This window comes from Melospiza georgiana, chromosome 31 (assembly GCF_028018845.1).
Source record: "Melospiza georgiana isolate bMelGeo1 chromosome 31, bMelGeo1.pri, whole genome shotgun sequence".
In the NCBI taxonomy this organism is placed as follows: domain Eukaryota; kingdom Metazoa; phylum Chordata; class Aves; order Passeriformes; family Passerellidae; genus Melospiza; species Melospiza georgiana.
This window is the reverse complement of record NC_080460.1, coordinates 2,255,162-2,282,354: the sequence shown is the minus strand read 5'-3', so window position 1 is coordinate 2,282,354 and position 27,193 is coordinate 2,255,162. Positions and strand designations below refer to the sequence as shown.

Sequence of the window (27,193 nt, the reverse complement as noted above, 5' to 3'; positions counted from 1 at the left end):
GTTTGTGTTGGCCTCTGTCCTCTTGCATAGTGTGAAGCCTGTAAAGCTGGTTCCCTGTACATAGATAGCTCCTGTCCTCTAGGTAGAGCGTATCGAGACTTGCCTGTAATATTTTAGCTTCTTACTGACTGTGTGTGATGGTAGAACATATAATTTTTGTACATTCTATTTACTGAGATGTTGCCTTTTTTTTTTCTTTTTTTATTTTACAAATACTCTGGAATTCAGATGTGGGTTTTGGTTTGGTTTTTTTTTTTTTTTTTTTTTTTTGCTTTATTTTCTTTTTTTTTTTTTTTCCTTTACTTTTCCATGAGGAAAAATTTTTAATGACATTCCACTGATCTGAAAATTTTTTTGGGGGGTTTTTTTTGTTTTTTTTTTTGCTTGAGGTTGACTTCAATAAATCGTTCTGAATGTTCCAATGATGAGATGACTCAGTTCCGTCTACGGGGCGGGGCGGGACGCGGGGAGGGATAACGGGACTCGCCGCGCTCCGCTCCGAGCCGCGCCGTGGCCATGCGGAGATCGGAGCTGGCTCTCGATGCCGGGCTGCGGGTGCTGCTCCTCGCCACCTTCGGGTGGGTGCGGGACCCCCGGCCAGCCCAGCCCTTCCCCGCCCTCCCCAGCCCTTTCCCCGCCGCTCATTCGCTCGTCTCCTTGCAGGATCATGGAGTTCCTGCCGCCCTTCCAGCGCGTGGTGCAGCCCGAGGAGATGTGGCTCTACAAGCATCCCTACGTGGAAGCGGATCACGTCCCCACGGTCTTCATGTTTGTGAGTTTAGCGGGTTCTCGACGTGCTTTGGGGTCGGAGGGGAGCTTAAAGGATCGTGTTGTCCCTCCCGGCCCCTCCCAGCAGACCGAGCCTGCATAATCTGTGAATAGTTCCGGGGATGGGGCATCCGCAGCTTCTCTGGGCAGCTTGTGCCGGTGTTTCCTGCATTTACTTGGATTTATTCTCGAATTGCCAGCTCTCCTTTGAAAACAAAGCTGCTGGCTAAAAGCTTGTACTGCAATACAAGCTCGTACCTGGAGCTCCTAGTGCACGTTGCAGAAAGTGCAGGATATCGCATCCATGTGGATAAATGGCTGCGGGGAGGGGCTGTGAGGATGGATGGAGCCGGGCTCTGCTCAGTGGGGCGAGAGGCTCAAGCTGGAACATTTCCACCTGCACGGGAGGAGGAACTTTGCTGTGTGGGTCACTGAGCAGTGACACAGGCAGGCTGCCCAGACAGAGGGAGTCTCCTTAGCTGGAGATACTCCTAATCCACCTGGACACAGTCCTGGGTGATGTGGACCCTGAGCAGGATGGTCCCCAGTGATCCCTTTCTGTGAAATTAAAACCAACCAGGCTGAACACACAGTGATTTTTGTCATATTTTGAGGCTTTACCATCCATTGCTGTTGGGATTTGAAGTTCATAAACTGGTCAGGACTTTGCACTGCTGTCCATAATCCACTCCACGTCTCACTTAGCGGGTGTGTGGAAGATAGCACAGCTCTTGCCATCAGGGCATGTTTTCCTTGCAAGCAGCTATTTATAGCAGGGATTTATCATCATTTTATTGTCAAATGTTTTCCTAATGGTTCTAGGCTTGTTTAGAAGAGTTTGACTAAGTCTGTGTTGGAGTTCTAGGAGAGAGCAGTGTGTCAGAGGGATTGATTTGTCACTGGTGTGAGGTGAATGGCTGTTGGTAAATCCAGGTGGGGTTTTTAAACATTAAGGACAAAACCTTGGGGTAGCATTTGGAATAGGCAGTGTAAACGTGTAAATCAGGACATGTGCCAGGTGGGAGCAGACTCCATGGGAGCCTGGCAGTGCTGAGGATGTCCCGGGGTGCAATCCCCCAGGGCAGAGATGGGGATGATGAGAACTGCCTGCTCTGAATCAGCAGCTGCCGAGGTTTTGCTGACAGAGCGAGGGTGCTGCTGACTGAGCGCTAATGCTGGGGCTTGCAGGGAGGGCAGAGCTGAGGTGCTGTGCCTGGGGACACCCCCAGCAAGCAGCCAGAGCAGCACTCTGCCAGAAGAGCTGTCTGAGAACCAAAGGATCTGCTGGGCTCATCAGGGCCTGCTGCAAATCCAGCCGGAGGGGCTGTGTTCTGATTGCAGAGGACAGATTGCTGCTGGGCTTTGGGGAAGTGCACTCAGAGTCTTGAGTAAGTGCTCTTGGGTTCTGATGAGAACTTAAACCTGCTTCACTGACCTAAAATTCTCCCTGTGTCGTGCAGTTCATCGCATTTCTGTCTCCCTTGTTGCTCATCCTCCTGGCGAGGCTGTGCATGGGCGCTGACCACGAGGACACGAGGGAAGCCTGCCTTGGTGAGCTCCTCCTTGTTCAAGAAAGGCAGCCTGAACCCTGCCCGTGCCTGGACAGGCTGCACTCTCAGGTGGGGACAGTGCTGATGTGATGTGACCCTTCTGCTCTCTCCCAGCTGCCAGCCTTGCTCTTGCCCTGAACGGGGTTTTCACAAACGCCCTGAAGCTCGTGGTGGGGAGGTGAGGACTGGCTGCTTCCCAGCGCTGTGGGGGAGGCAGCTCTGCTGTGGGAACGTTGGAAGGAGCTGGGGTTGTTTATCCTGGAGAAGAGGAGGCTCAGAGGTGCCCTTATTGCTCTCTGCAGCTTCCTGAAGGGAGGTTGTGGACAGGTGGGGTCGGTCTCTGACAGAACCAGAGGACGCAGCCTCAAGCTATGGCAGGGAAGGTGTCACAGAATCCCAGAACCACAGAATCCCAGAATCCCAGAATGATGAGGTTGGAAGAGACCTCTGAGATCATCGAGTCCAACCTGTGCCCCAACACCTCACCCAGACCACAGCACCCAGTGCCATGTCCAGGCTTTTTTTAAACCCATCCAGAGATGGTGATTCCACCACCTCCCTGGGAAGAGCATTCTAGTACCTTATTAATTTTTAGTGAAAATTTTCTTCCTAATATCCAACCTATTGGTCTCTTCCACCAGGCAGCACTGACAGAACCAGAGGACACAGTCTCCAGCTACATCAGGGAAGGTATAGGTTGGATATTAGGAAGAATTTTTTCACCAAAAGAATAATAAAGTACTGGAATGCTCTTCCCAGGGAGGTGTTGGAATCACCATCTCTGGATGTGTTTAGAAAAAGCCTGGACATGGCACTGGGTGCTATGGTCTGGGTGAGGTGTCAGGGCACAGGTTGGACTCGATGATCTCAGAGGTCTCTCCTAACCTCATCATTCTGGGATTCTGGGATGGCCACATCAGGGCCAGGAGCTGAACTTGGACACGCTCAGCCTGGAAAGAATGTGGGTTTTTTCCTAGCTGCAAAAACAATTTAGAAATAGAAAAACCACTGTGTAGAGACCCTGGGGGGGGGGCATTCCATGGTCTAGGGAGACACAAGAAGCTTCCCTCAAAAAGCTGTTAGACCCCATTGGCTCCTTCCCCTGTTCCTACATCTGTTCCTGTGTCCCTGAGCCACTGATCAGCCCTCACCTTTGTGAGAGCAGGGACAGCCCCCAGGCCCCTGTAGGGAGAAAGGTACAGGGTGCTTTGTGTGTGTGGGGGTGCTGGGACCTGAACATCTCACCGTGGGTATTATTTGCATAATATCCACACATAAAACATCTGTGGATCTTATGCAAAAATCCTTTTTGCTTCCTTACCCTGGACTGTGCCAGCAGCAACTCACACTGCTCCAACCCTGGGGAGCCGAGCCATCACCCAGATGGGCTCGCTTAGGCACAGGCTGGGGAGGCCGGCGTTGGCACAAGCTGCTCCCTGGGTGCAGGGAGTGCCCACACACGGGAGGGCCCTGAGCTGCACTTCCCTGTCGCAGGCCACGACCCGACTTCTTCCACCGCTGCTTCCCCGACGGCCGCGCCAACGCGGAGCTGCTGTGCACGGGGGACGCCCGCAGGGTGAGCGAGGGCAGGAAGAGCTTCCCCAGCGGCCACGCGTCCTGTGAGTGCCACACGGGGTCTGTCCCTTCCTGACACGGCCCTGGGCGGCTTGGGTTTGTTTTCCTGCACCCCACAGCTTTGGCGTGTAGTTATGGTATTCTCTGAAAAATCCTTTCCTTAGGGTTTGTTCTGCTGAGAGGCCTCAGGAACAAAATGTAAGCATTGGTTATCTGCTGCTGTGGGATGCAACAGGTGCATCTGGGATTGGGCTCATGTGGTTGTTTCTAATTAATGGCCAATCACAGCTGGCTCAGACTCTCTGTCCAAGCCACAAGCCTTTGTTATCATCCCTTCTTATTCTATTCTTAGCCAGCCTTCTGATGAAATCCTTTCTTCTATTCTTTCAGTATAGTTTTAATATAATATATACCATAAAATAATAAATCAAACCTTCTGATCCTCATCTCTTCCCTCATCCTCAGACCCCTGTAAACACTGTCACATTGGCTGAGTTCTGAGAGGAATTCAGGTTTCCCTGTGCAAAACAATGGGGTGAGAAATGCAGTCCAAAGCTGTCTGCAACCCAGGAGGAGGAGGGATGTGTGCCAGGGAGCAGCTTCCAGGATCCATCACTGCTGTAGGAGCGATGGGGGTAGGATGGTCAGGACAGATGGAGAGATCTCTGCAGCCAGGTAGTGAAATTTGGGGTTTATTGCAAAGGGCCCTGCTGGGAGCTGCCAGGCACAGCTCAGAGCAGGCCTGAGAGAAGAGAGGGGTAGAGAGATTAAGAAAGAGAGAGAGGATGAGAGAGTAAAAGGGGTAAGAGGGTGAAGTTCCCGTTCCAACACAGTAAATCTTCTGTGTTGAATATTCTGATTCTCACTAACCAATCTAGTGCAAGATACAAATCCTACAGCATTTCCATACAGCCTATAAGAATCATTACATCACCATCCTGTGTTACATTTTAAACCCTACAAACTCCTCTTTGGGCCCCTTCTGCCAAGCTGTAGGGTCTGCTCTGAGCCTTGGAGCTGTCTGCAAGCAGAGGGTGTTGCTCCATCCAAAGGGGATCACCTTCAGCCAGCCACACCATTGTTTTCCAGTTGTTCAGTAACTGAGGGATCTCAAAGCTTGCTTTCATTTCCATCTCACTTATAGTTTCCATATTCTCCAAATCTTTTGCCAGGCAATCATATTGATAAGGCTTTCCTGTTTCATCTTCCCCAGCACACTCCCAGCTGGTTTTCCCTTGGCTCACAGGACAGACAGACACCACTCACAGGAACAGACAGACACCACTCACAGGGACAGACAGACACCACTCACAACCCTTTCCCTGCAGCAGGGACAGGGTCTGGCAGCAAAACCTGGAGCTATTCTGACCCAACGTTGTTCTGTTCTCTTCCAGTTGCCTTTGCTGGCCTTGCCTTCTCTGCCTTCTACCTGGCAGGGAAGCTGCACAGCTTCGTCCCGGGCCGGGGGGGGCGGGCCCTGCGCTTCTGTGCCTTCCTCCTGCCCCTCTTCCTCGCCACCCTCATCGCCGTGTCCCGCACCTGCGACTACAAACACCACTGGGAAGGTGGGTGAGCATCTCCTGGTGCACCTGAGCAGGGCTCCACGTGCACCAGGCATGGGGGGGTTTTGGTGCCACAGAAATGTTCAGACCCCCGGCAGCACCTTGGGGTTTGTTTTTTCACTCCTCCTCACAGTGGCGATTTTGCTGCCACCTGCAGGGAAATGGTTTGGAAATCCATCCCAAGCTTGGGTTTTACAGCTGAATCAAGTTATGGATCTAGCAGAAAAGCTGCTGCTGAGGAATTGGTCATGAGGAATTGCTCACAAGGCTTGGGAGGGTGAAGGGCTGTTAACTTTGCTCTGGTCTCACCCACAGATGTGTTGGCTGGCTCAGCGATGGGTTTGCTGCTGGCATACCTGTGCTACAGGCAGTACTACCCTCCCCTGACAGACACCACGTGCCACAAACCATCCCTGGCCAAGCCCAAAGCGCTGCCAGGGCACGAGGAGAAGCCTCCAGCTCCCAGCTTCCACATGAACATTTAGTGCCAGGCTCTGTCCTGCCTCTCCCTGGGTGCCAGGGCAGGGTGAGGCTGGGGGGAGGCTGCTCAGGAGCACTGAGGATGAAGCCCTGGGCAGGTGTTGCCTGCTGAGCTGGTGAGTTCCCTGCCCTGGCCCTTGTGTTGCTGCATTTCATTGGATTTTTAGGCCACCCCTTCTTCAGGCCCGCTGTGAAATGAGGGGGGCACTCAAGGTGCCAACCTGCACGGAGACAGTTGGGTGTGAAGGTCCTGAACACAACTGGGAGAATGGCACAGCCCAGGGTGCCCAGTCTGGTGGAAGCTCTTGTGTCCAGCCCAGGAAGCACCATTGGCCACCTCTCTGCACTCCAGCTGAGCTGTCCCAGCCCTTCTCCTGGGAAATGAAGCGCAGGACCTGCCAACCTTGAGCTTTTCTAATGTCCCAAATAAAGGAGTTTAATTTTTGTAATGACCCGTGGCACTAAAACTTTCATTTCAAGGTTTGCTTTATAAACCATTTCCTCTGGTGTCTGCAGGGGTTTCTATGGGTGCTCTTTGCTTGCAGCTTTAGTAGTTTCAAGGAAATGACAGCAAAAAATGCAATGGTGCCTGGGAGCATCCCTGATTTCCCCGGTCTGTCTCAGAGAAGGAAGGGCTGAGTGCTGCTGAGACCCAGGGATCAAAGCTCCTCTGGGAGCAGCTGTTTGTCCCTGGTCCCTTCCAAGACAGATTTCAGGTGTGTGTTCATGCAAACAGCACAGGTGAGGCTGCAGCAGAGCAGGGCAGGGGAGTCAGCAATGAAACACCAACCCAGCAGCTGCAGTTTGCAGCCTCTGTAACTCTGCAGCTTCAGAAGAATCACAGAAATAATTCCACTGAAATAGAAAGAGTAGAAACAGCTTCACTTTTCCCCAAAACTCCACATCTGACTTTTCCAGCCCTTCCCTCTCCCCCCAGACATGCACACACCACAGTCACCTACTTATTTATTTTGGTTTTTACTGGAAAAGACATTAAATAACATTTAAAATGTATTTAACTTCCTTTTTTTTTTTTTTTTAACAAAGTGCATAACTTAAAAAGCTGATCATTAGTGTCCCACGTTAAGACTGTCCCTTTTCCTGCTCCCATGAGACTTCAGCCAGTCAGGTGCTGACCAAGGTACAGTTCCTTGGGAGGGGAGGAGGGATGGAGGCTGCAAACAAAACCCTTCCAATAGTGCAAATAACAGAACAATGGAGGAAAAACAAACCAACAGGCTCTGGGGGGGTGGGAAAAAAGGCTCCTCACCCCATGCAGGGCAAAAGTCAGCAGGAGGGGAAAAGTGGTTTGGCTCTCCAAAGGCTGCACAGCAACGCCTCACACAGCACTGGAGCCCCAGGGAAGCATCACAGAGGTTCTCCAGCCCTGCCCTCTCAGAAAAAAGAGCTTCAAGGCAGTGCAGACTGAGCTGCCCACAGAGCTGGTGTCATTCCTGCAGTGCCCACGCCCTGCTGGGTCTGGGCTCCACCTTTGCTTGGCTGCGTCTTGGACATTTAAAGCTAAACCAGGATGGGAGCGTGGAGAGGGCACAGATCTCTGTGCTCAGCTGCTGCTCACACTGCTCTGTGTCCCTGCAGGGCTCACGCTGCCTGGCACTGCCAGCTGGGAGGGGAAACTTTCCTCAGAGCAGGGACAGCAGGGCACTGGCTGGCTCAGGGCTGTGGGAAAGGTCTGGGTGTTCAGGATGGGCTGGGTTGGGGTGCTGAGCTGTCCCCAGCAGCACTGGGGAGGGTCAGGGTGTTCAGGGTGGGGAGGTTTGGGGGCTGAGCTGTCCCCAGCAGCACTGGGGAGGGTCAGGGTGTTCAGGATGGGCTGGGTTGGGGTGCTGAGCTGTCCCCAGCAGCACTGGGGAGGGTCAGGGTGTTCAGGATGGGGAGGTTTGGGGTGCTGAGCTGTCCCCAGCAGCACTGGGGAGCCCTGGGTGTTCAGGGTGGGCAGGGTTGGGGTGGGTTTGGGTGCTGAGCTGTCCCCAGCAGAGCCCCACAGCAGGGAGGAGCACGAGCATGCCACTCTCACAGGGTGCTTTAGGGGCAGCCCTGCCTGGCTGCAGTGCAGGGGTGCCCAGAGATGCAGCAGGGGTGCCCAGGGATGCAGCAGGGGTGCCCAGGGATGCAGCAGCAGTGCAGCAATGATGCTGGCCAGCCCCCATGGCTCAGCAGCTCTCTGTGCCCTGGGCTTCACCTCCTGTGCCCTGCTGGGGGGGGGAGGTTTTGTGTTTTTGGGTTAGCAAAACTCAGCAATCTCCCTTGCTCCAAGGCTGCTGCAGCTCTTCCCACGCTGTGTTTAAGGCTTTTTCTCCTCAAGTCCCAGGCTGTGAGTGTCCAGGTGTGGGCTCTGAGCCCGGACAGCTCGTCTGCTGGTGTGGGGGCTCACAGGGTGCAGGCTGAAAGCACACGTTGCCACAGGGAGTCACTGTACAGGTGGTGTGTGTGTGTGTGTGTGTTGGAGCTGAAGTGGTTTTTCCTTGATGGTTTTTCCCCCTACCCCAAGCCAAAATGGAGGAAAATCCATCCTGATCTCCAGGAAGCAGCATGCAGGACACGGCAGCAGAGGAGAGAGGAAGGCAGAGATGAGATCTGGACTTTCCTGGTGAGTGCTCTGTGGGATTGGACCTGAGAGAGCAAAAGGAGAACACAGCAATAGCTGGAGTCAGAATGCAGCCCCTGGACCCTCCCTGCTCCTCTCCTCATGTCTGATCATGGAGGGAAGAGGAAAGAAGCCAAAGGTGCTGACGGCAAAAGAAGAAAGCTGACACACGTTCCCTGCCTTAGATAATGGATAATTCTCCCCCAAACCAAGCAGAGCTCCTCTGAGGCGTCCTGGGAAATCCAGAAGGGACTTCCAGAGTCCTGGGAAATGCAGAAGGGGAATCCAGAGGGGACTTACAGCCAGAAGAGCACGGGTGGGTCACTGGCTCCCCGGTAAAGGCTGGTCCAGTGTGATGCCTTGTGTCTGGTAGATCTCCTTCAGAACCAGCAGCACGGTGTCCTCTGACTCCCTGCAGGGGAGGAAGGGCAATCAGGAGGGAATGCTTCCCTGCACTCTGTGATAGCTGGGGCAGCACCAGAACCACAAATCTCCTTCCTCTGTCCCTGCCCACCCTCTGTGTGTCACAGACAGGACAAGCTCTGGTTCCCTCGCCCACCTGAGGCTTTTCTCACTACACTGCCTCTGAAACTGATGCCATCCTGCTTCACCACAGGTAAACCTGAAGCCCTGGGCATTGCCCAGACACTCACCAGTAGCAGAGATGCCCCTGGAGTGCAAACAGATACTCGTTGAAGCTCTCTATGGGCTTCTCCTGCAGCACGTAGTCGATGCGGTTCCCCCCGTTGAGCCTGCCCACGTTGATGGGAGGGCTCTCCTCCTTCACCGCTGCTGGGGGCTCCTCTGCCTTGGTGTCTGCAGGGAGGAGGAGCAGCCTGGCTCAGCCCCAGGGCACCAGCAGCCACGACAACACAACAGCAGGGCCGTGCCCTCCCTCACACAGGGCAGAGGCAGCTGAAGTGCTGCCAGAGGAGAGGGGTGGGCTTAAAACGTGGTGTGGTGTGCTGAGACACCCTCAGAAACCCCTTCATCAGGTGCTAAGAGGGAAAGGGCCACAGCATTCAGGGAGATGCAGGTGCCTGGAGCACCACAGCCACACTGCCCATCACCTGTGCCCACCTTCGGGCACAGCTCCCAGGGCTGCACCCCCGGCTCCCCCGTGCCCCCCATCACCGACCTGGCTGCTTCTCAGTGCCAGCCTCCGCCTCTGCCTCGGCCTCAGAGCCGCCAGCCTCCAGGGCAAGCACGGGGGAGCGGGTGAAGGACTGCCAGGCCACCCTCAGGGAGCCCAGCAGGTTGTTCTTCAGGTCCACGCTCATGCGGGTCAGCCCTTCCTTCAGCTCTGCAAGGCAGCAGGGGGCTGGCTGTGGGGCTGGGGGCTGCAGCAGCGACCCCAGCCCGGGGGAAAGGGGCTGCCTGTGCCATACCCAGGTGCATCCTCTTCCTGCCCTTGTGGTGGGGCAGCAGCATGGGCTCGAACTCCATCTCTGGCACGATCATGGGCTCGATCCGATACGCCACGGGGTCAAACTGCACACGAGAGGGGGACAGTGACAGCGGCCAGGGCTCGTGCTCCACAGGTGTGTCACGCAGGACACAGCTCTGGCTCTTGTACCTACGGGGTGGAAGATGTTGAAGAAGCCCTTGCAGGTGGGCAGGCTGTAGTTGGGGTCGATGCGCTTCACTCCCCGCACCGTGAGGAACATCCCGATGGGAGAGCCAAAGGCAAAGAAGATGCTGGGCTTGTAGTCCAGCTGGGGGTAGTTTGCTGACACCTGGAATGGGGGATGTTCACATTTGTTCATCAGACAATCCCCGTGCTGTCTCATGAGGGTTTGGGGTGCAGCCAGAGCTCTGCTGTACCTGTCCCAAGCCAACGTCCCGGTACTGGCAGCTCCTGCCATCCTCAGAGCTGTCCCCGAGCTGGGATGGGGACCCTGGCTCAGAGCTCCCACCCTGCAGCAGCACAAAGGGGTCCTGGTGTCAGAGGGGTGCAGTGGGGTGGGATGGGATGAGCACAAGCCATGTGGAGAACAAACCTTCATGCCTGTCTCGGAGCTGATGTGATGGAGGATTTTCATTCTGGGCCCTAAGGGAATTCCCATTTCTTTCAGGTTGTTCTCTGTGCACAAGAGCTGGAAAATAAGCAAGGCTGCTGTTAGTCCAGGAGCAGAGGGATGGTGAGGTGTCTGTCCTGTGGGACTGTGTGAACCTCAGAGATGGTTTGTCACAGACATCTTTTATGGAAAATCCTTTCCTCAGGATTTTCCCTCTTGAGAAGCTGAGAGGCCTCAAGAACAAAATGTAAACAATGGTTATCTGCTGCTGTGGAATGCAACAGGTGCATCTGGGATTGGTCTCATGTGGTTGTTTCTAATTAATGGCCAATCACAGTCAGCTGGCTCACACTCTCTGTCCAAGACACAAGCCTTTGCTATCATCCCTTCCTATTCTATTCTTAGCCAGCCTTTTGAAGAAATCCTTTCTTCTATTCCTTTAGTATAGTTTTAGTGTAATATATATATCATAAAATAATAAATCAAGCCTTCTGAAACACAGAGTCAGATCCTCATCTCTTCCCTCAGCCTGAGACCCCTGTGAACACCATCACAATGGTTCATGCGTGACTCAGTACCAGGAGACGTGCAGGGCTGGGATGATGGGGAAGAAAAGCAAAGAAGAGCCACAAGAGCCAGAAAAACAGAGGAACTTCTCACCAGTGCTTGCCTGTCCATTTTCTCCTTCTCAAAAACATCACAGTACTCAGACAGCTCCAGCTTCTTCAGGATTTCTTTTACCTCCTCAATACCCCCCGTGCCTGAGGTTGTCCTGGAGCCCTGCGAACACATCCAGGAGGGATCACACCACTTTGTGCTCACCTCTTGGCTCCTCTGCCCCGTCCCCAAGCAGCTGCAGGAGGGGGCAGTGGCCTCCCCTACCTGCACACAGCGCTCCTTCTCCTCAGGATCAGCCTTCTGGTTCGTCAGGAGATCAAACAGAATGAGTGACCCTAGAAACCAGGCAGGGGCAGAGCATCAGCACCCGCAGGGGAAGAGCCTGAGCCACCAGGGAAAGAGGGAAAATCCTCTTTTGGGATGGAAGAGCTGCACCCTGGGCTTTTTTTACAGGCAGACAGTGACAGGACAAGGGACAATGGCTTTAAAGTGGCAGAGGACAGGCTGGATTAAATGCCAGCAAGAAATTATTACTTAGTGAAGAAATGATCACTCGGTGAAGCACCAGCAGAGGCTGCCCAGAGAATCTGTGGCTGCCACACCCAAACCAGGGCTTGGAACAGCCTGGTTTCATGGCTGGTGTCCCTCCTAACAAAATGAGTGACCCTAGAAACCAGGCATGGGCCGAGCATCAGCATCTGGAGGGGAAGAGCCTGAGCCACCTCTTTTTTGGGATGGAGGGAGGGAAAGAGGGAAAATCCTTTTTTGGGATGGAAGAACTGCACTCTGGGCCTTTTTACAGGCAGGCAGTGACAGGAAAAGGGACAGGACAAGGTACAATGGCTTTAAAGTGGCAGAGGACAGGCTGGATTAAATGCCAGCGAGAAATTATTACTCAGTGAAGAAATTATGACTCGGTGGTGAAGCACAGAGAAGCTGTGGCTGCTACACCTCTGGAAGCTGAGGCAGGGCTGGGAACAGCCTGGTTTCATGGCTGGTGTCCCTCCTAACAAAATGAGTGACCCTAGAAACCAGCTAGGGGCAGAGCATCATCACCTGGAGGGGAAGAAGAACCCGAGCCACCTCTTTTTGGGGATGGAGGGAGGGAAAATCCTCTTTTGGGATGGAAGAGCTGCACTCTGGGCCTTTTTACAGGCAGACACTGACAGGAAAAGATACAATGGCTTTAGAGTGGTAGAGGACAGGCTGGATTAGATGTCAGGAAGAAATTATCACTCAGTGAAGAAATTATCACTCAGTGAAGAAATTATGACTCGGTAAAGGAATTATTGCTCGGCAAAGCACTGGCACGGGCTGCCCAGAGAATCTGTGGCTGCCACACCTCTGGAAGCTGGGACAGGGCTTGGAACAGCCTGGTTTCATGCCTGGCATCCCTCCCAGCCCCTCCCAGCCCGGGCTGTGCCCTCCCTGTGCCCCTGGCACGGCTCTCACCCAGGCTGTGCCCCGCGATGGACACGCCGCCGCTGAAGCGCGGGTTCCTCTGCAGGAAGAGCCGGTGCAGGCGGTTCATCTCCGAGGCCACCGTGTCCACGATGGTCTGGCAATAGGTGGAGCTGTTGTAGAAGAACACGTCCAGGATGGTGTCGTTGATGAAGTGACGCAGGCGGTTGATGCTGGGCAGCGTGATCCGCTCCAGGTCGCTGCGGGGAGGGGACAGAGGGGCTGCACACGGGGAAAGCACTGAACCCCCCACCCTGTTTCTGCAGCAAAATATGAGCTCTGATGAGGACTGGCACAGTTTTCAACGTGGTGTGTTGTAATCCAGACAAAGCACAGCCTGTGCTGTTGCACTCTGAGAATAAAGAGCCTGCCCTGCTTTCTGCCCTCGCTGGGGCACTCAGCTCTCAGAGGCTTCAGCAATGTGTAGCACGATGGCAAGGTTCAAATGTTCAATTTGAGATCACTGTAAGCCTCATTTTTGTTTCATGTAACTATGTAACTTAAATAAGAAGGCTAAAAACAATCTCCAAGTACATTAAGAATTCTGTAAGTTACACAAATCTCATATTGAAGGCTACGAGAGAATTTTCTCATCTAACACCTTAATACTCAATATTGATTTAGTATGTGATAGCTCTGGAGATGAATAAAAGAAAAAAATATCCTTATTTCGAGGAAATAACACAAATAAATTATTTGCAATGATGAATGGGAACAAAACCAAAAATAAAACAAGAAAAGAGAAAGGAAATCATTAGGGAACTAGAGCATCCTGTTGGTTGCCATATTTGATTTTATCTCCTGTCCCTCCTGAGAGCAGCCAGGCAAGGCAAAAATTTCTCTTCCGAGGATGTGATGGGAGCTGCAGAATGGCAGTGGGGAGGGCTCTGGGGGTCCCTGCTCCCTCCTACCCTAAAATCTCACAGCTTTCCCAAGAGAAGAAGTGGATTTTCCAGGGCAGGAGGCTGCCTGTGCCCCTTTCGGGGCAGGGGCTGCAGGATACTCACACATCCACGCCCGTGGAGTGCAGGGAGCTGTGCCAGTTGACAGGCAGGAACTCCACCCTGCCCACCTGCTGCTGCTCCTGGGCCTTCCTGAAGTGGGACTGCAGCATGCTGAGGGACACGTTCCTGAAATCGTTCACTGCGAAACACAACAGCTCTCAGCGAGATGCACCAGGCTCTGGGGCCAGCCCGTGCCACCAACCACGCTTAATACCGTGAAAGATCATTAAGGGGAAATCCCAGTGGGGTCTTTAAGCTGCTGCTGCTCCCCTAAGTCCCTGAATCTTTAACTACAGATCAGGGGAGGCTCCATGCCCGGCCACGTGTGCTACTGGATTTCGCTGCCCCATCTGCGCCTCCTTCACAGGGGCAGGATAAGAAACTTAGAGAAATTTATGAGAAACAAATCTGCTTCTGTTCTGAAGCAAAACCGAGGAGCAGCAGCTGGCTAAACCCTTTCAGGAGGTGGATTTGGTGGTCAGGGAGCGTTGTGCTCACACTGCCCACAGTCAGCCTGCCGGGGTCAGCGTGGTTGGAGGCAGCGTGGCAGCCCCAGGGTGAGCTTCCCCTGACAGATTCTCCTGCCAGGTTCCTCTCCCAGGTTCCCCTGCCATGTTCTCCTATAGGTTCCCCTGCCAGGTTGCCCTCCCAGGTTGTCCACTCAGGTTCTCCTGCCACGTTCCTCTCCCAGGTTCCTCTCCCAGGTTTCCCCCCAAGTTGCCCTCCCAGGTTCCCCTGCCAGGTTGCCCTTCCAAGTTTCCTTCCCAGGTTCCCCTCCAAGCGTGCCCTGCCAGGTTCCTCTCCCAGGTCCCCCTCTCAGGTTGCCATCCCAGGTTCCCCTCCCAGGTTCCCTTGCCAGGTTTCCCTTCCAGGTTTCCCTGCCAGGTTCCCCCCACAAGGTTTCCCTCCCAGATTTCTCTCCCAGGCTCTCCTCCAGGTTTTACCCCCAGGTTCCCCTCTCAGGTTCCTCTCCCAGTTCCCCTCCCAAGCTTCCCCCCAGGTTCTCCTTCCAGGATCCCCCACCAGGTTCCTCTCCCAGGTTCTCCTTCCAGATTCCCCTTCCAGTTTGCCCTCCCAGGTTCCCTTCCCAGGCTGCCATCCCAGATTCCTCTCCCATGTTCCTCTCCCACGTTCCCTTGACAGATTCCCCTCCCATTTTCCCCCCATTTTTCCCCTCCCATCTCAGCCCTACCGCACTGCACGATGCTGCGGAATCGGATGTCGCAGGCGGGGCCGATGCCGTGCACCACGAACACCAGGTGGTCGATCTGCAGGGGCTCTCCTGAGGAGGGGAGGGCAGCTCAGGGCATGGCTGCTGAGCAGAACCGCTGGAGACAGCCCTGGGCAGGGCTGGAGCCTCCCACCCTCACCCGGGCCCATGAAAACCCTCCTCAGTGCCTGCATTTACACCCCAAGGCTGCTGGGGTTGCTCAGCTCTGCTGCCCTGGGATGGATCTGGACCAACAGGACAGCAGAGGAAGGGGTGGTGGCTCATCCTCACTTCCCAGCACAGGGAACTGCAGCATCAGGAGGTGTCAGTGCTGAATTTCAGCACCAGGAGGGCTCAGTGCTGAATTTTCAGGACCAGGAGGTGTCACTGCTGAATTTCAGCATCAGGAGGTCCCAGTGCTGAATTTCAGCATCAGGAGGGCTCAGTGCTGAATTTCAGCACCAGGAGGGCTCAGTGCTGAATTGCAGGACCAGGAGGGCTCAGTGCTGAATTTTCAGGCTCAGTGCAGCTGCCCCATGCTCAGCCCACCCTGAGGAGCCCCATGGAGCTGCATCTCCCAGGCAGAGCCCAGGTGGAGTCAGGGCTCGTTCCCTGCTTCCCACACACCTTCGTTTGTGTATGAGGGCAGGCACCCATGGAAAATGGAGCAACTGCCTGGTGTCCTCATGGGGACAAGTGCTGAGCACCACTGGCAGCTCAGGGCAGCTGGGAGGGGACAGAGCTGACACTTGGCTACAGAGATGGGGACAGCAGGTGTCCCAGAGAGTCACCAGCACAAAGGTGAGTGACAAAGCACTGTGTCCCTAGCAGGGAGAGGAACTCCCCTCCTGTACAAATCGAAATCTCAGGGGTCATTGCAGGCACTGCAGAGCTGCCAGCAGCTCTGTCCCTGCACCCTCCCCTGGATCTGCAGCTCTGCAGGGGCTGGGGAGGTTTCTGAAACCATTTGGATCCTTTTGGCACAAAATGTTTTGACGTGCACTTGACTTAAAGGATCACGGGAGCTCCCTCCAGTCTTTGTGAGCAGGGTGGAAAACACCAGCCGGGGTTGTCACAGACATCTTTTATGAAAAATCTTTTCTTTAGGATTTTTTCTTCTTGAGAAGCTGAGAGGCCTCAGAAACAAAATGTAAACAATGGTTATCTGCTGCTGTGGAATGCAATAGGTAGATCTGTGATTGGTCTCATGTGGTTGTTCCTAATTAATGGCCAATCACAGCTTGCTCAGACTTTCTGTCTGAGATAGAAGCTTTTGTAATCATTAATTCCTTTTCTATTCTTAGTCAGCCTTCTGATGAAATCCTTTCTTCTATTCTTTTAGTATAAATATAATATATATAATAAAATATAATATATAACATATAACATATAACATATAATATATAATATATAATATATAATATATAATATATAATATGTAACATATAATATGTAACATATAATATGTAACATATAATATATAACATATAATATATTATATATTATATGTTATATATTATATATTATATGTTATATATTGTATATATTATATATTATATATTATATGTTATATATTGTATATTATATATTATATGTTATATATTGTATATATTAGATATTAATATAATGTATAATATATAATGTGTAATATATAATATATAAATATAAGATATAAGATATTAGATATTATATTATATTATATATATTATATATAATTTATAAATATAATGTGTAATATATGTGTAATATATAATATATAATATGTAATATATTATATAATATATAATATATAATATATAATATATAATATATAATATATAATATATAATATATAATATATAATATATAATATATATTGTATACAATATAATATACAATATATATGATATATGATATATATTATACATTATATATTATATGTTATATATATTTATAAATATGTTTATAAATATATAATAATATAAATAAAAATATATAATATATACAATAAAATAATAAATCAACTCTTCTGAACCATGGAGTCAGATCCTCTCTCTTCCCTCACTCTCAGAGCCCCGTGGACACCCTCACCCAGGGTTTGGGATGGGAGCAGGGGCTCACCATTGGGGATCTCCACAGCAATGTTCTCCACTCCTCTCTTCACAGTGCGGGGCCGGCCTTGCTCCGTGGGCGTGGAGACCCAGTCGTCAGAGCTGGCCACGGGGTGGTAGTGAACCATCAGCTTGGGAACAAGAAGAGCCTGTCAGTGACCCAGAGCAGGACAGCGGCAGCAGCTGGGGCTGACACAGGGTGGTACCAGAGCGAGCTCTGCCCACAGAGGTGTTGGAAAGGAATGTGGGGCTGGTGGCAGGCTCAGCTGTTGGCACCGGGGAGTGGAATGCCTTTGGGATAACCCGTTTGAAGGGAAACGGCACCAAGAGACCCAAGGGCACGTCCTCACCAGGCCCTGCTCACCTTTGGGTTGTGCAGGATGATGACTTCTCTGTTGGGGGACTCCAGCTTCTTCTTCCACTCACCCAGGGTCACGGCAATCATGTAAGCTTCCTGCAGAAGGGAACACCCACTGTGAGTCAGCTGGAAGCTTGCCCATCAGTGTTCACCCTCCTGGGACACTCCCCACCCAATTTTCAGAACCTCTCATCAATACTGTGCAAAAGAAGCAGAGAAATCAGCTGGAGGAGCAGCAGGGTCATCCCAGGATCACCTGCTGAGAATGCTTAAGAGCTCCTCGCTTTGACAGCAGCAGCATCAGACCTTCCCATCCCCTTAGAGCTGGTTTTGGTACATCAGAATGCAGATTACTGCCAAGATGGGGATTTTTATATATCTGCCTATATATTTCTGCATTTGCCAAAGAAAGCCATTTCATGCCAAAGAAAGCCTGGCACTTTCAGGTGTGGTGGAATTTGCACCATGCCAAAGGGGAGCCTGGCACTTTCAGGTGGAATTTGCACCATCCCAAAGGAAAGCCTGGCACTTTCAGGTGTGGTGGAATTTGCACCATCCCAAAGGAAAGCCTGGCACTTTCAGGTGTGGTGGAATTTGCACCATGCCAAAGGAGAGCTTGGCACTTTCAGGTGGAATTTGCATGATGCCAAAGGAAAGCCTGGCATTTCCAGGCGTGCTGGAATTTGCATCATCCCGAAGGAAAGCCTGGCACTTTCAGGCGTGCTGGAATTTGCATGATGCCAAAGGAAAGCCTGGCATTTCCAGGCGTGCTGGAATTTGCATCGTGCCAAAGGAAAGCCTGGCATTTCCAGGCGTGCTGGAATTTGCATGATGCCAAAAGAAAGCCTGGCACTCTCAGGGGTGCTGGAAGGATGCACTGAGGGCAGGGGAAGGGGAGTTCACAGCAGAGCTCACAGTCACACCAATCTGCTGCAGGAATTCCTGCCAAAGCCTCTTTGGAGTTCACGTCCCCAGCGGCCTCGTACAGGGTTTGGGACATCAGAGGCACTGTGCGACCAGGAGAAACCGGCATGGAAACCAGCAGAGGAAGGGTGTGCTCACCTCCAGCTCCTCACTGAAGGCCTCAGAGTAGGGAATGAACTTGTTGTCCTTGTCCCCCTTGTAGAACCAGGTGCAGCGCCGCACCTCGGCCGCCTCCTCCTCCCAGTACACGGCCACGCGCCGCCGCTCCTGCAGGTGCACGTCGTACCTGCCCCCCGAGGTGGGCACCACCACGCCAGCCTGCTCCTTCCCTGCACAACAGGACCTGCAGTGAACCCTCACACAGCCAGGAATGGCAAACTCGCCCCCTTGGACAGCTCAGAGCCACCACAGCACCAGCACCAGCACCAAACTCATTGTCAGGGCGAGATGCCCCAGTTCAGATTTCCCCCAGAGGGAAATCTGGTGGGATTTTATATGGAGAAGATGGTTTCTCCCCTCTTTTAATGAGGTTAAATATGGTTGGAAATACAAGCACGCCCTGGGGACACCAGGGGGATGGCACAGGGGGCGCAGCCACTCCAGGAGGGTTTTCCTGCTCCAAGGGCACCAAGCAGAGCCAACTCCCATCATTTCTGAGGCTGGATTAGCACTGGAATCCCAGGGAGCAGGCAGGGTTTTAGCAGCAACAGAACAAACAACACCCAGGACAATGCTCCAGGAGGTAAGATGCCAACATTCCACTGCACTGTCCTTCTCTCCAGTTTGTACCCTGTCCTCCTCTCCAGTTTGGGCACACGCTTACGTGGCCTCTCCTGCCTGGCCTGGAGGGTAAAAGTGAAACTGGGAGGCCCTGGGAAGGGCATTGTGTAACACTGAGGGTGCACCAGGGTCTCCTGTCTCTCTCCAAAACAGAGAACTCTCTACAGACCTCAAATTATGAATTTTGCTGCCTTTTGGGGCTGCCTGTGGACCCCGTGCCAGGCAGCAGCACTGGGGATGAGCAGCACAGCCTCTAATCCGAAACTTCCTGGGCGAGCCAATCCTTGGGCAATCGGAGCTGTGCCCGGGGCAGCAGCAGCAGCAGGTGGCACAGATGGTGACATTTGGCACACAAGGGCTTGGGGCTCACCTCCAATCCCCGCTGCCACAGCAGGCACAGAGGAATCCCCAGAGGAATTCCTGCCATCCTGGCAGCGCTCTCCCGGCCTCACCAGAGGATGCTTAGCAGCGTGATTATATATAATTCAGAGCGGCATCACTTGAACGGGGTCAGACCATTTGATGCATCCGCTCGGTTATTGGGGGCAGGCACACGGCCAAAAAAAGCCAGAATTTAGAATCCCTCGAGGGAATTTAGCATGGCAGGTGGAAGCCGCGGGAAGAATCGCAAGCACAAGCCCAGCAGGCCTACCACACTCAGGGTTTCCCAAGAGCGGGGATGGCGAAGCGGAGGGCGGCGGGAGCCGCGCCCGGGGCACCGCGGGACCCCCGCCCGCCGGCCCGGCCCGGCCGTACCTGCGCCGTGCGCCGCCTCCAGGCGCTCCGAGTCCTGCGCGCTGAACGGCACCCAGCGCTCCCGCGTGTCCGTGACCTTGCAGTAGAACCAGTGCGGCACCACGGCCTCGTAGCGCCCGCCGGGCTCCGGCTCCAGCGGCTCGGCGCTGCCCGGGGGCGGCCGCGGCGGCTCCTGCGCCGCCATGGGGCTGCTGCGGCCGGGCCGGAGGTGCCGCTCGCTCCCGCCGCCGCCGGCACCACCGGGGGCTCCGCGGAACCGGCCCCGAGCGGCTCCGAGCAGCGGCCCCGGTGCCCCCGCGGCTGCTGCGGCCCCAGCGGCCCGGCCCGGCCCGGGCGGCAGCGCAGGCTCCGCTGCGGCCGCGGTGCCCGCCCAGCCCGGGGCGGCGCTGCCCCGGCCCGCCCTCGCCGTCACGGCCGGGGCGGAGCGGGGATCGCCCGCAATCTGTGCCCGCAGTGCCCGCCCGCAGTGCCCGCCGGAGCGCCCCTGCTCCGGGTCCCCGCCCGCAGCCCCGCCATCCCTGCCCGCGACCTTTGCCTGTTATCCCTGCCTGTGACCGCTGCCCCTGGTCCCTACCCTTGGCCTCCGTCCCTGTTCCCTGCCCCAGGTCCCTCCCTGTGTTCCCTTCCCCTGCTCCCTGCCCGTATTCCTTGTCTCTGTTCCCTGCCCCTGTCCCTTGGTCCCTATCCCTGGTCCCTCCCTGTGAACCGTGCCCATGTTCCCTTCCTTTGGTCCCTGTCCCTTGTCCCTGTTCCCTCCCTGTGACCCCTGTCCCTCATCCCTCCCTGTGACCCCTGCCCCTGCCTCTATTCCTTTCCCGTGGTCCCTATCCCTGCTCCCCTGCCCTTGCTCCCTGTCCCTGTCGCCTCCCTGTGACCCCTGCCCGCGTTCCTTTCCTTTGGTCCCTGCCCATGTTCCCTGCCCGTGTTCCCTTCCCTTGGTCCCTGCTCCCGTTCCCTTCCCTTGGTCCCTGTTCCCTGTCCCTGCTCCCGTTCCCTTCCCTTGGTCCCTGCCCACGTTCCCTGCCCAGGCGGGGCTGATGCTGGCCCCGAGCTGGATGAGGGGCACCGGGGCACAGGGAAACACCAGCCCAGTGCCAGCTGCAGCACGAACAAACACTCCGGCATGGGCTGATTGCAGCACAAACCACGCGGCGCTGATTTCATGTTTGTTTTTCAGTCCCTCTGTGACACTTTAGCCTCCGTGGGGATTGAGAAACTCCAGCAGCGCTGGAGAGGCAAGGGGCAACCCCAGAGTAAGAGTTTGGTTTCTGTAGAGATGAGGCCAGCGATAAACAGAGACAGACTTTCTAATTTGGGGCTTGTGGTGTGGGTGGATGCTGCAAGAGGATGCTGCAAGATGAACCAGCTGCCAGGAACTGCTGTCCCAGTGGCACAGCAGGGACTGGCGAGGAGAACAGGAGGGTCAGCAGTGCTCAGCCTCCCATTGTGCAGCTGGAGGCCCTGCAGAGCCTGCAGCAGCGGGTGCTGACACAGCTCCTGTCTGTGTCACACCGTCCCCACTCAGATCACGCTGGTCCTGCCTGGAAGAGGCAGAGGCAGCAGGTAGGGATGGGTTATTGCAGCAGAGCTTCCTGCAGGATGAGGTGTGGGACGTGTGCCTGACCCCTGATCCAGCTCAGCTCTGGGGGAAACACACAAAACCCACCCAGGGATGTGGAGTGTCCCACGGAGCTGTGGGATCCCCACACCCTGCAATGATAACCTCCAATTTCAGCCCACTCCTTCATCTCGGGCTTTTCTCCAGGGATTTACATAACCCTCCACCAAGGAGGCAGGGACAAGCAATATTGCTCAGGAATGTCCTACCTGGATGGGTTCAGCTGATTGGGAAGGGGTGGCACTCACCTCACCAGCACAGTGACAGGGCAGCACTCTCTGATACGTGAATTATTGACCTCCCAGCACAGCCAGCAGCCCTCAGGAGGCACTTGCCAGGCTGGAAGCACAGAACAGCCCAGAACTGCTCCCTGCCTGACACAGAATGAAGCAGCAGCAGAGCCTTTCCCTGTCCCAGGACATGCAGCTCACTCCCAGCTCAGCCTGGATGTGGCTGGCTGTGCAAACTGACCATGTGTGCCCGTGGACACATCTCAACAAGCTCCAAAGGTCATCCTGTGGCCACAGCCCTGTCTGGGAATGTGGGATCTGCCTCCAGGACCTCATCTGGCTGGCTGGGAGCACACAGGGCATGGCCAGGCATCCTAAATCCCTTCCAAACCCTCTTCCACACCAGCCCTAGAGCCACAGCTGGAGGCTCCTGGAGCATCTGCACTGCCTGGGGGGCAACAGGGCACCCCAAAAGAGCCTTCTCAGATGTTCTGTTCATTGGTACAGCTGGGCTGGAGCTTTAGTCTGAGTTACAAAACCTTCCTCACCTCTTCTCTTTAAAGAAAAAGAGACTTTGAGACATCTCAATTACAAAATAACATTTAAAACTGGTCAGGGTTTATTAGGTGCCACACATAGCAGTGAGCTGCTGTGCAGGAGGCTGGAACAGGCCGAGCTGCTCCCTCCCCGTGGTGCTGCACAACTCACAGGATGGAGAGGGACATAAAACAGGGGATTCTGACCCAAGTGACCTGGAAATCACTTCCAAGCATCCTGCCCCTGCTCTTGCCTTGACTTGCACTCCTCCCAGTGGCAGAACGGGGATTTCAGGTCTGTTCCTATGCCCACAGGGACACCCCACACTGGCTCTGCACCACATGATGTGACATGTGCCAGCACAGTCCCTCCCTCCAGCACTTCAGTGCTGCTCCTTGAGTGCACTAAACCCAAACAACCCCTCTGAGGACACACGGGGCTCATGGCAAGGGAGCTGAAGCTGAAATTACAGGCAGTGAGGACAAGCCCAGAGTCTTGGTTGGTGGCTGCACCTTGCAGCACATCTGAGGAGTGTCTGAAGCCTGGCTGTGGCCGTGGGAGGCACCCAGAGACTGGGCACAACCCCACAGGGCTCCATCCTTGGCCCACTTCTCTTCAACACCTTCATCCAACACTTTTGCTGCTTCAAACCTCCCTCCATTTGTCCTTTGCTGAGCTGTTTGTCAGGGCTGGGCTTCTGGGCTGGCTTTTTTGGTGGGTTGGATTTGATTTGTTAACTCAGGGCTTATTGCTATTCCATTGTCAAACAGTGCGTAGCAGAACGAGCTGAGATTTAAGAGAACTCTTTGGAACCTCAACAACAGGCTGTGTGTTGTGGCTCATGTGCTTTCACAACCCCTTTCTTTCCAGTTTTTCCAGGATGGCCTGAATTCTGTGGACGGACTCTTTCCTGGCCTGCCGGACACTGTCCTGGCCCCCAGTCTCAATGGAATCCAGCTCCAGCAGCAGCTTGGTCAGCATCTCCTCCAGCAGCCTGTAGGATTTATCTGTCTTTTTCCCTACAAACTCATCCACCTCCTCCTCCAGCTGTTCAGCCTCACCCATGACGTGCAGGATCCTCTGAATCTCCGGCTGCAGGGCTGCAGGATGGGTGGCAGGCTGCTCAGCGGGTTTGAAGCCCAGCTCGTGGCTCCTGGCCGTGGCTTTCCGTGAGCTGAGGTCGTAGAGCTGGGGCTGGGCACTGTACTGCACCCTGGGCTGGGATGGGGCAGCCTTGGCCACCCTGTGCTCATTTCCTGGCCCTGAGTGCCTCTGGTTGCCATCAGGGTAGTAACTGTGCTGGGTGGGGCTTTGCTCAGCTCTGCTGTAGACAGAGTCCTGCAGTCAGAGGGAGAAAACATCTCTAAGTGCATTTCCTTTTAACCTGCTCTCACCCTGCACCCAACAGGGCTGGGGATGCTTGGGACAGGGAGCTGTGCTCTGCTCCTATGGTAGAAACAACACCCCAGCAAGGGGCACCTGTGCAGAGGAGGAATCTGAACCCCTGAACCCCCATCAGGGTGTCACAGACATCTTTCTTGAAAAGTCCTTTCTTTAGGATTTTCCCTCCTGAGAAGCTGAGAAGCATCAGGAACAGAAATGTAAACAATGGTTATCTGCTGCTGTGGAATGCAGCAGGTGGATCTGTGATTGGCCCATGTTAGTTGTTTCTAATTAATGGCCAATCACAGTCAGCTAGCTCAGACAGAGAGTCCAAGCCACAAACCTTTGTTATCATTCCTTTCCTATTCTATTCTTAGCTGGCCTTCTGATGAAATCCTTTCTTCTATTCTTTTAGTATAGTTTTAATGTAATATAGATCATAAAATAATAAATCAAGCCCTCTGAAACATAGAATCTCTTCCCTCAACCTGAGACCCCTTTGAGCACGGTCACATCAGGGCTGCTACCGGGCACCAAAAAAGTGGAGTCACTTTAAAGCCTGCCAGACCCATTTCAAGACCCACCCAGGACATTTTACCCTTCACAAGAACCCCAGCCGTGGGTTTGAGTGCTCTGTGTGCAAACAGGAGCTCACCTGTCCCTGTGAGTCCCAGCAGGGAGGGTGGGAAGGGGCCCCACTGCCGCTCCAGGCTGGCTGTGAATCCGAGATGTAGAGGCTGCCGTGCCCCGAGGCGGGCCAGGCGTAGCGGGGCTGCACCCCAAAACCAGAGTGGGGGCTCCAGGTGTCCTCCAGGGCTCGGGGCTGTGGCACTGGGCCCTGCCCTGTCACCCCTGCGCTGCTGTCTCCGTACTGATACTGCGGCATCGGCATTCCTGGGGTCTGCAGGGACGGGAACGGGAGTGACAGGGGGGCACTGTACCCTCACACAGCCCTGGGACAGGTGTTATAGGGGGGGCACAGACCCCTGACACAGCCCTGGGAGCTGGGACAGGCGTTACAGGGGGGTCATTCCCAACCCTGTACCCTCACACAGCCCTGGGACAGGTGTTACAGAGGGGTCACTGTACCCTCACACAGCCCTGGGAGATGGAACAGGCTTTACAGGAGGGGTAATTCCCAACCCTACACCCTCACACAGCCCTGGGACAGGCGTTACAGAGGGGTCACTGCACCCTCACCCAGCTCTGTACCCTCACACAGCCCTGGGACAGGTGTTATAGGGGGGGCACAGACCCCTCACACAGCTCTGCACCCTCACACAGCCCTGGGACAGGTGTTACAGGGGGGGCACAGACCCCTCACACAGCTCTGCACCCTCACACAGCCCTGGGACAGGTGTTACAGGGGGGGCACAGACCCCTCACACAGCTCTGCACCCTCACACAGCCCTGGGACGGGTGTTACAGGGGGGCACTGTACCCTCACACAGCCCTGGGACGGGTGTTACAGGGGGGCACTGTACCCTCACACAGCTCTGCACCCTCACACAGCCCTGGGACAGGTGTTACAGGGGGGCACAGACCCCTCACACAGCTCTGCACCCTCACACAGCCCTGGGACAGGTGTTACAGGGGTGGCACAGACCCCTCACACAGCTCTGGGACAGGTGTTACAGGGGGGCACAGACCCCTCACACAGCTCTGCACCCTCACACAGCCCTGGGACAGGTGTTATAGGGGGGGCACAGACCCCTCACACAGCCCTGGGAGATGGAACAGGCGTTACAGGAGGGGTAATTCCCAATCCTACACCCTCACACAGCTCTGGGACAGGTGTTACAGAGGGGTCACTGTACCCTCACACAGCCCTGGGAGCCGGGACAGGCGTTACATGGGGGTCACTCCCAACCCTGCACCCTCACACAGCCCTAGGACAGGTGTTATAGGGGGGGTCACTGCACCCTCACCCAGCCCTGGCAGCTGGATGGAGCAGCACCAGCTCACGTTGCCTGCCCCATTCCCACTTCCCTGACCCAAAAGTTCAGGCTCTCCAGACAACAGCCTGCCCGCCACTTTTGCTCAGAGCAAAACCCGGCAGCACCAGGCCCTCAGAGCCACCAGAGCCGCTCCCCCTTGTCCCAGCCCCGCCACCCATGCCACGAACCGCCCGCCCTGCCCTTACCTGTGGCGGGGAGTAGCCGGGCACCTGCTGCCTGCGGAGGGCCGAGCCCTCGGGGGGACACTCCGGGGGGACGTAGCTCCAGGCGGGGGCGGGCGACGGGGGCCGGTAGAGGCCCGCGGGCTCCGGGGGGTACGGGCTGCGCGCGGGCCCCGAGCAGTAGAAGCCCCGAGGCTGGGGCAGGCTGGCGTAGTGCGGGTACGGGGGGCTGTAGGCTCCGTTGGCATAGGGAGAATCCATCGCCTGGGGACAGGGGAAGAGCGCAGGGGAGGTGATGATGGGGCACAGGTGATCCAGGAATGAGTCTGGCCCTTCCTGCAGTGTTCTGCCCCAGTTTTAGGCTTTCCTGGTCTAACCTGGCTGTACCAGCTGGCCTCAGGGGGAGTTGTGCAGCCCCTCAGAGTGAGCAGCTCCTGGAGGATTCAATGCCAGCTCTGCATCGCCAATGGGAAGATGGAAAACTCTCCAGGAAAGCTCGTTCTCAAACAGACAAGCTCTGCCAGCCAGTGTTCATGAAAAGCTCGTTCTCAAACAGACAAGCTCTGCCAGCCAGCGTTCAGCTCCTGGAGCTGCAGCTCATGTGAGTCTCTGTCTGCACACCCAGGCCACGTCTGAGAATTTACCTGGATCCATCCCATAACCGATGTGTAGGGAACTCGAGTTTCCACCTGGCGGAGGGGATGCTGAAGGACAGGATTTCCCTGTACCTTCGGGCAAAGCAGCATTTTTCCACCCTGAGCTGCTTTCCCACAGTGCAGGCTGCACAACCTGTGTGCCGGGGTTTACAGAAGGGCCGGACCATCCTGACAGCCCAGAGGAGAAACCAAACCAAACCAAACCACGGCAAACCCTCCTCATCACACGGAATTTGCACAGCAGCCCGAAACCCAGCTGCCATCAACCCCGCGGGTAACGGACCCGGTAATCCCCAGCCCTGGCACCGGCCCCGGCAATGCCCGGCCCCGTTACCGTGGCCCTCCCGCTCCGCAAAGCGCTCCGGGGTTCCCGGGATGTCGGCACCAGCACAGCGCCCCAGACACGTCCCGGTGCAGCGCCTCCCTCCCTCCCCGCGCTGCTTTCCGCCCCGTTACACGCCCGGAGGGCCCCGCGAGCAGAGCCACGAGAGCCGGCGGGGCGTGGGAGGCTGCGGGCAGGCCCGCCCCGGGACCGCCCTGCGCGCCCGTTACCGGGGCACGGCCGGGCTGAGCGCTGCCCGCCCGCCCCGGGGCCGTTTCCGTGATGCGGTCCGTGCCCATCCCGGGGGGGCTCTGTCCATCCCGGGGCCCCTGTCCGGTTCCAGAGGCCGTTTCCGTCCCGGGGACGCTATCGGATCCCGGGGGTCGTGCCCGCCTCGGGGGCTGTGTCCGATCCCCGGGGCCGTACCCTCCTCGGGGGCCGTTCCCATCCCGGGATCTGTTTCCGTCCCGGTATCCGTGCCCGCCCCTCGCCCCCGTTACCTGCGCGGCCGCCGCGGGCGGGCCCGGCCCGGCCGTGCGGGACTCCATGGCCGCCGCCAAGGCCAC

At 55.2% G+C, this 27,193-nt stretch overlaps 3 protein-coding genes across 4 annotated transcripts; 1 reads left to right on the top strand and 2 right to left on the bottom strand.

Annotated features, from left to right (window-relative positions):
- Nucleotides 1-477: 477 nt before the first annotated feature.
- PLPP5 (phospholipid phosphatase 5) lies at nt 478-6,384 on the top strand. The gene is made up of 7 exons (XM_058042418.1): nt 478-578; nt 664-772; nt 2,229-2,319; nt 2,433-2,496; nt 3,813-3,937; nt 5,288-5,458; nt 5,771-6,384. The coding sequence occupies exons 1-7, from the start codon at nt 517-519 to the stop codon at nt 5,938-5,940; spliced, it is 792 nt and encodes a 263-aa protein (XP_057898401.1). The 5' UTR covers nt 478-516; the 3' UTR covers nt 5,941-6,384.
- A 516-nt stretch (nt 6,385-6,900) lies between these two features.
- On the bottom strand, nt 6,901-19,946 carry DDHD2 (DDHD domain containing 2). Of its 2 annotated transcripts, XM_058042534.1 has the most exons (17): nt 19,763-19,946; nt 18,365-18,555; nt 17,309-17,398; nt 16,955-17,075; nt 14,837-14,926; nt 13,648-13,783; nt 12,632-12,840; nt 11,444-11,514; nt 11,222-11,341; nt 10,544-10,639; nt 10,368-10,460; nt 10,124-10,279; nt 9,932-10,034; nt 9,682-9,846; nt 9,197-9,359; nt 8,844-8,955; nt 6,901-8,569 (listed from the first exon to the last, which is right to left on the bottom strand). In XM_058042534.1, the coding sequence occupies exons 1-16, from the start codon at nt 19,944-19,946 to the stop codon at nt 8,865-8,867; spliced, it is 2,079 nt and encodes a 692-aa protein (XP_057898517.1). In that variant the 3' UTR covers nt 6,901-8,569; nt 8,844-8,864. The 2 variants fall into 2 exon arrangements, with proteins under 2 accessions (XP_057898517.1, XP_057898516.1); XM_058042533.1 differs by having other exon boundaries at nt 11,222-11,514.
- Nucleotides 19,947-22,198: 2,252 nt separating this feature from the next.
- BAG4 (BAG cochaperone 4) lies at nt 22,199-27,185 on the bottom strand. The gene is made up of 4 exons (XM_058042456.1): nt 27,128-27,185; nt 25,674-25,913; nt 24,186-24,431; nt 22,199-23,485 (listed from the first exon to the last, which is right to left on the bottom strand). Exons 1-4 carry the CDS (start codon nt 27,173-27,175, stop codon nt 22,997-22,999), a joined length of 1,023 nt encoding a protein of 340 aa, XP_057898439.1. The 5' UTR covers nt 27,176-27,185; the 3' UTR covers nt 22,199-22,996.
- Between the last annotated feature and the right edge of the window lie 8 nt (nt 27,186-27,193).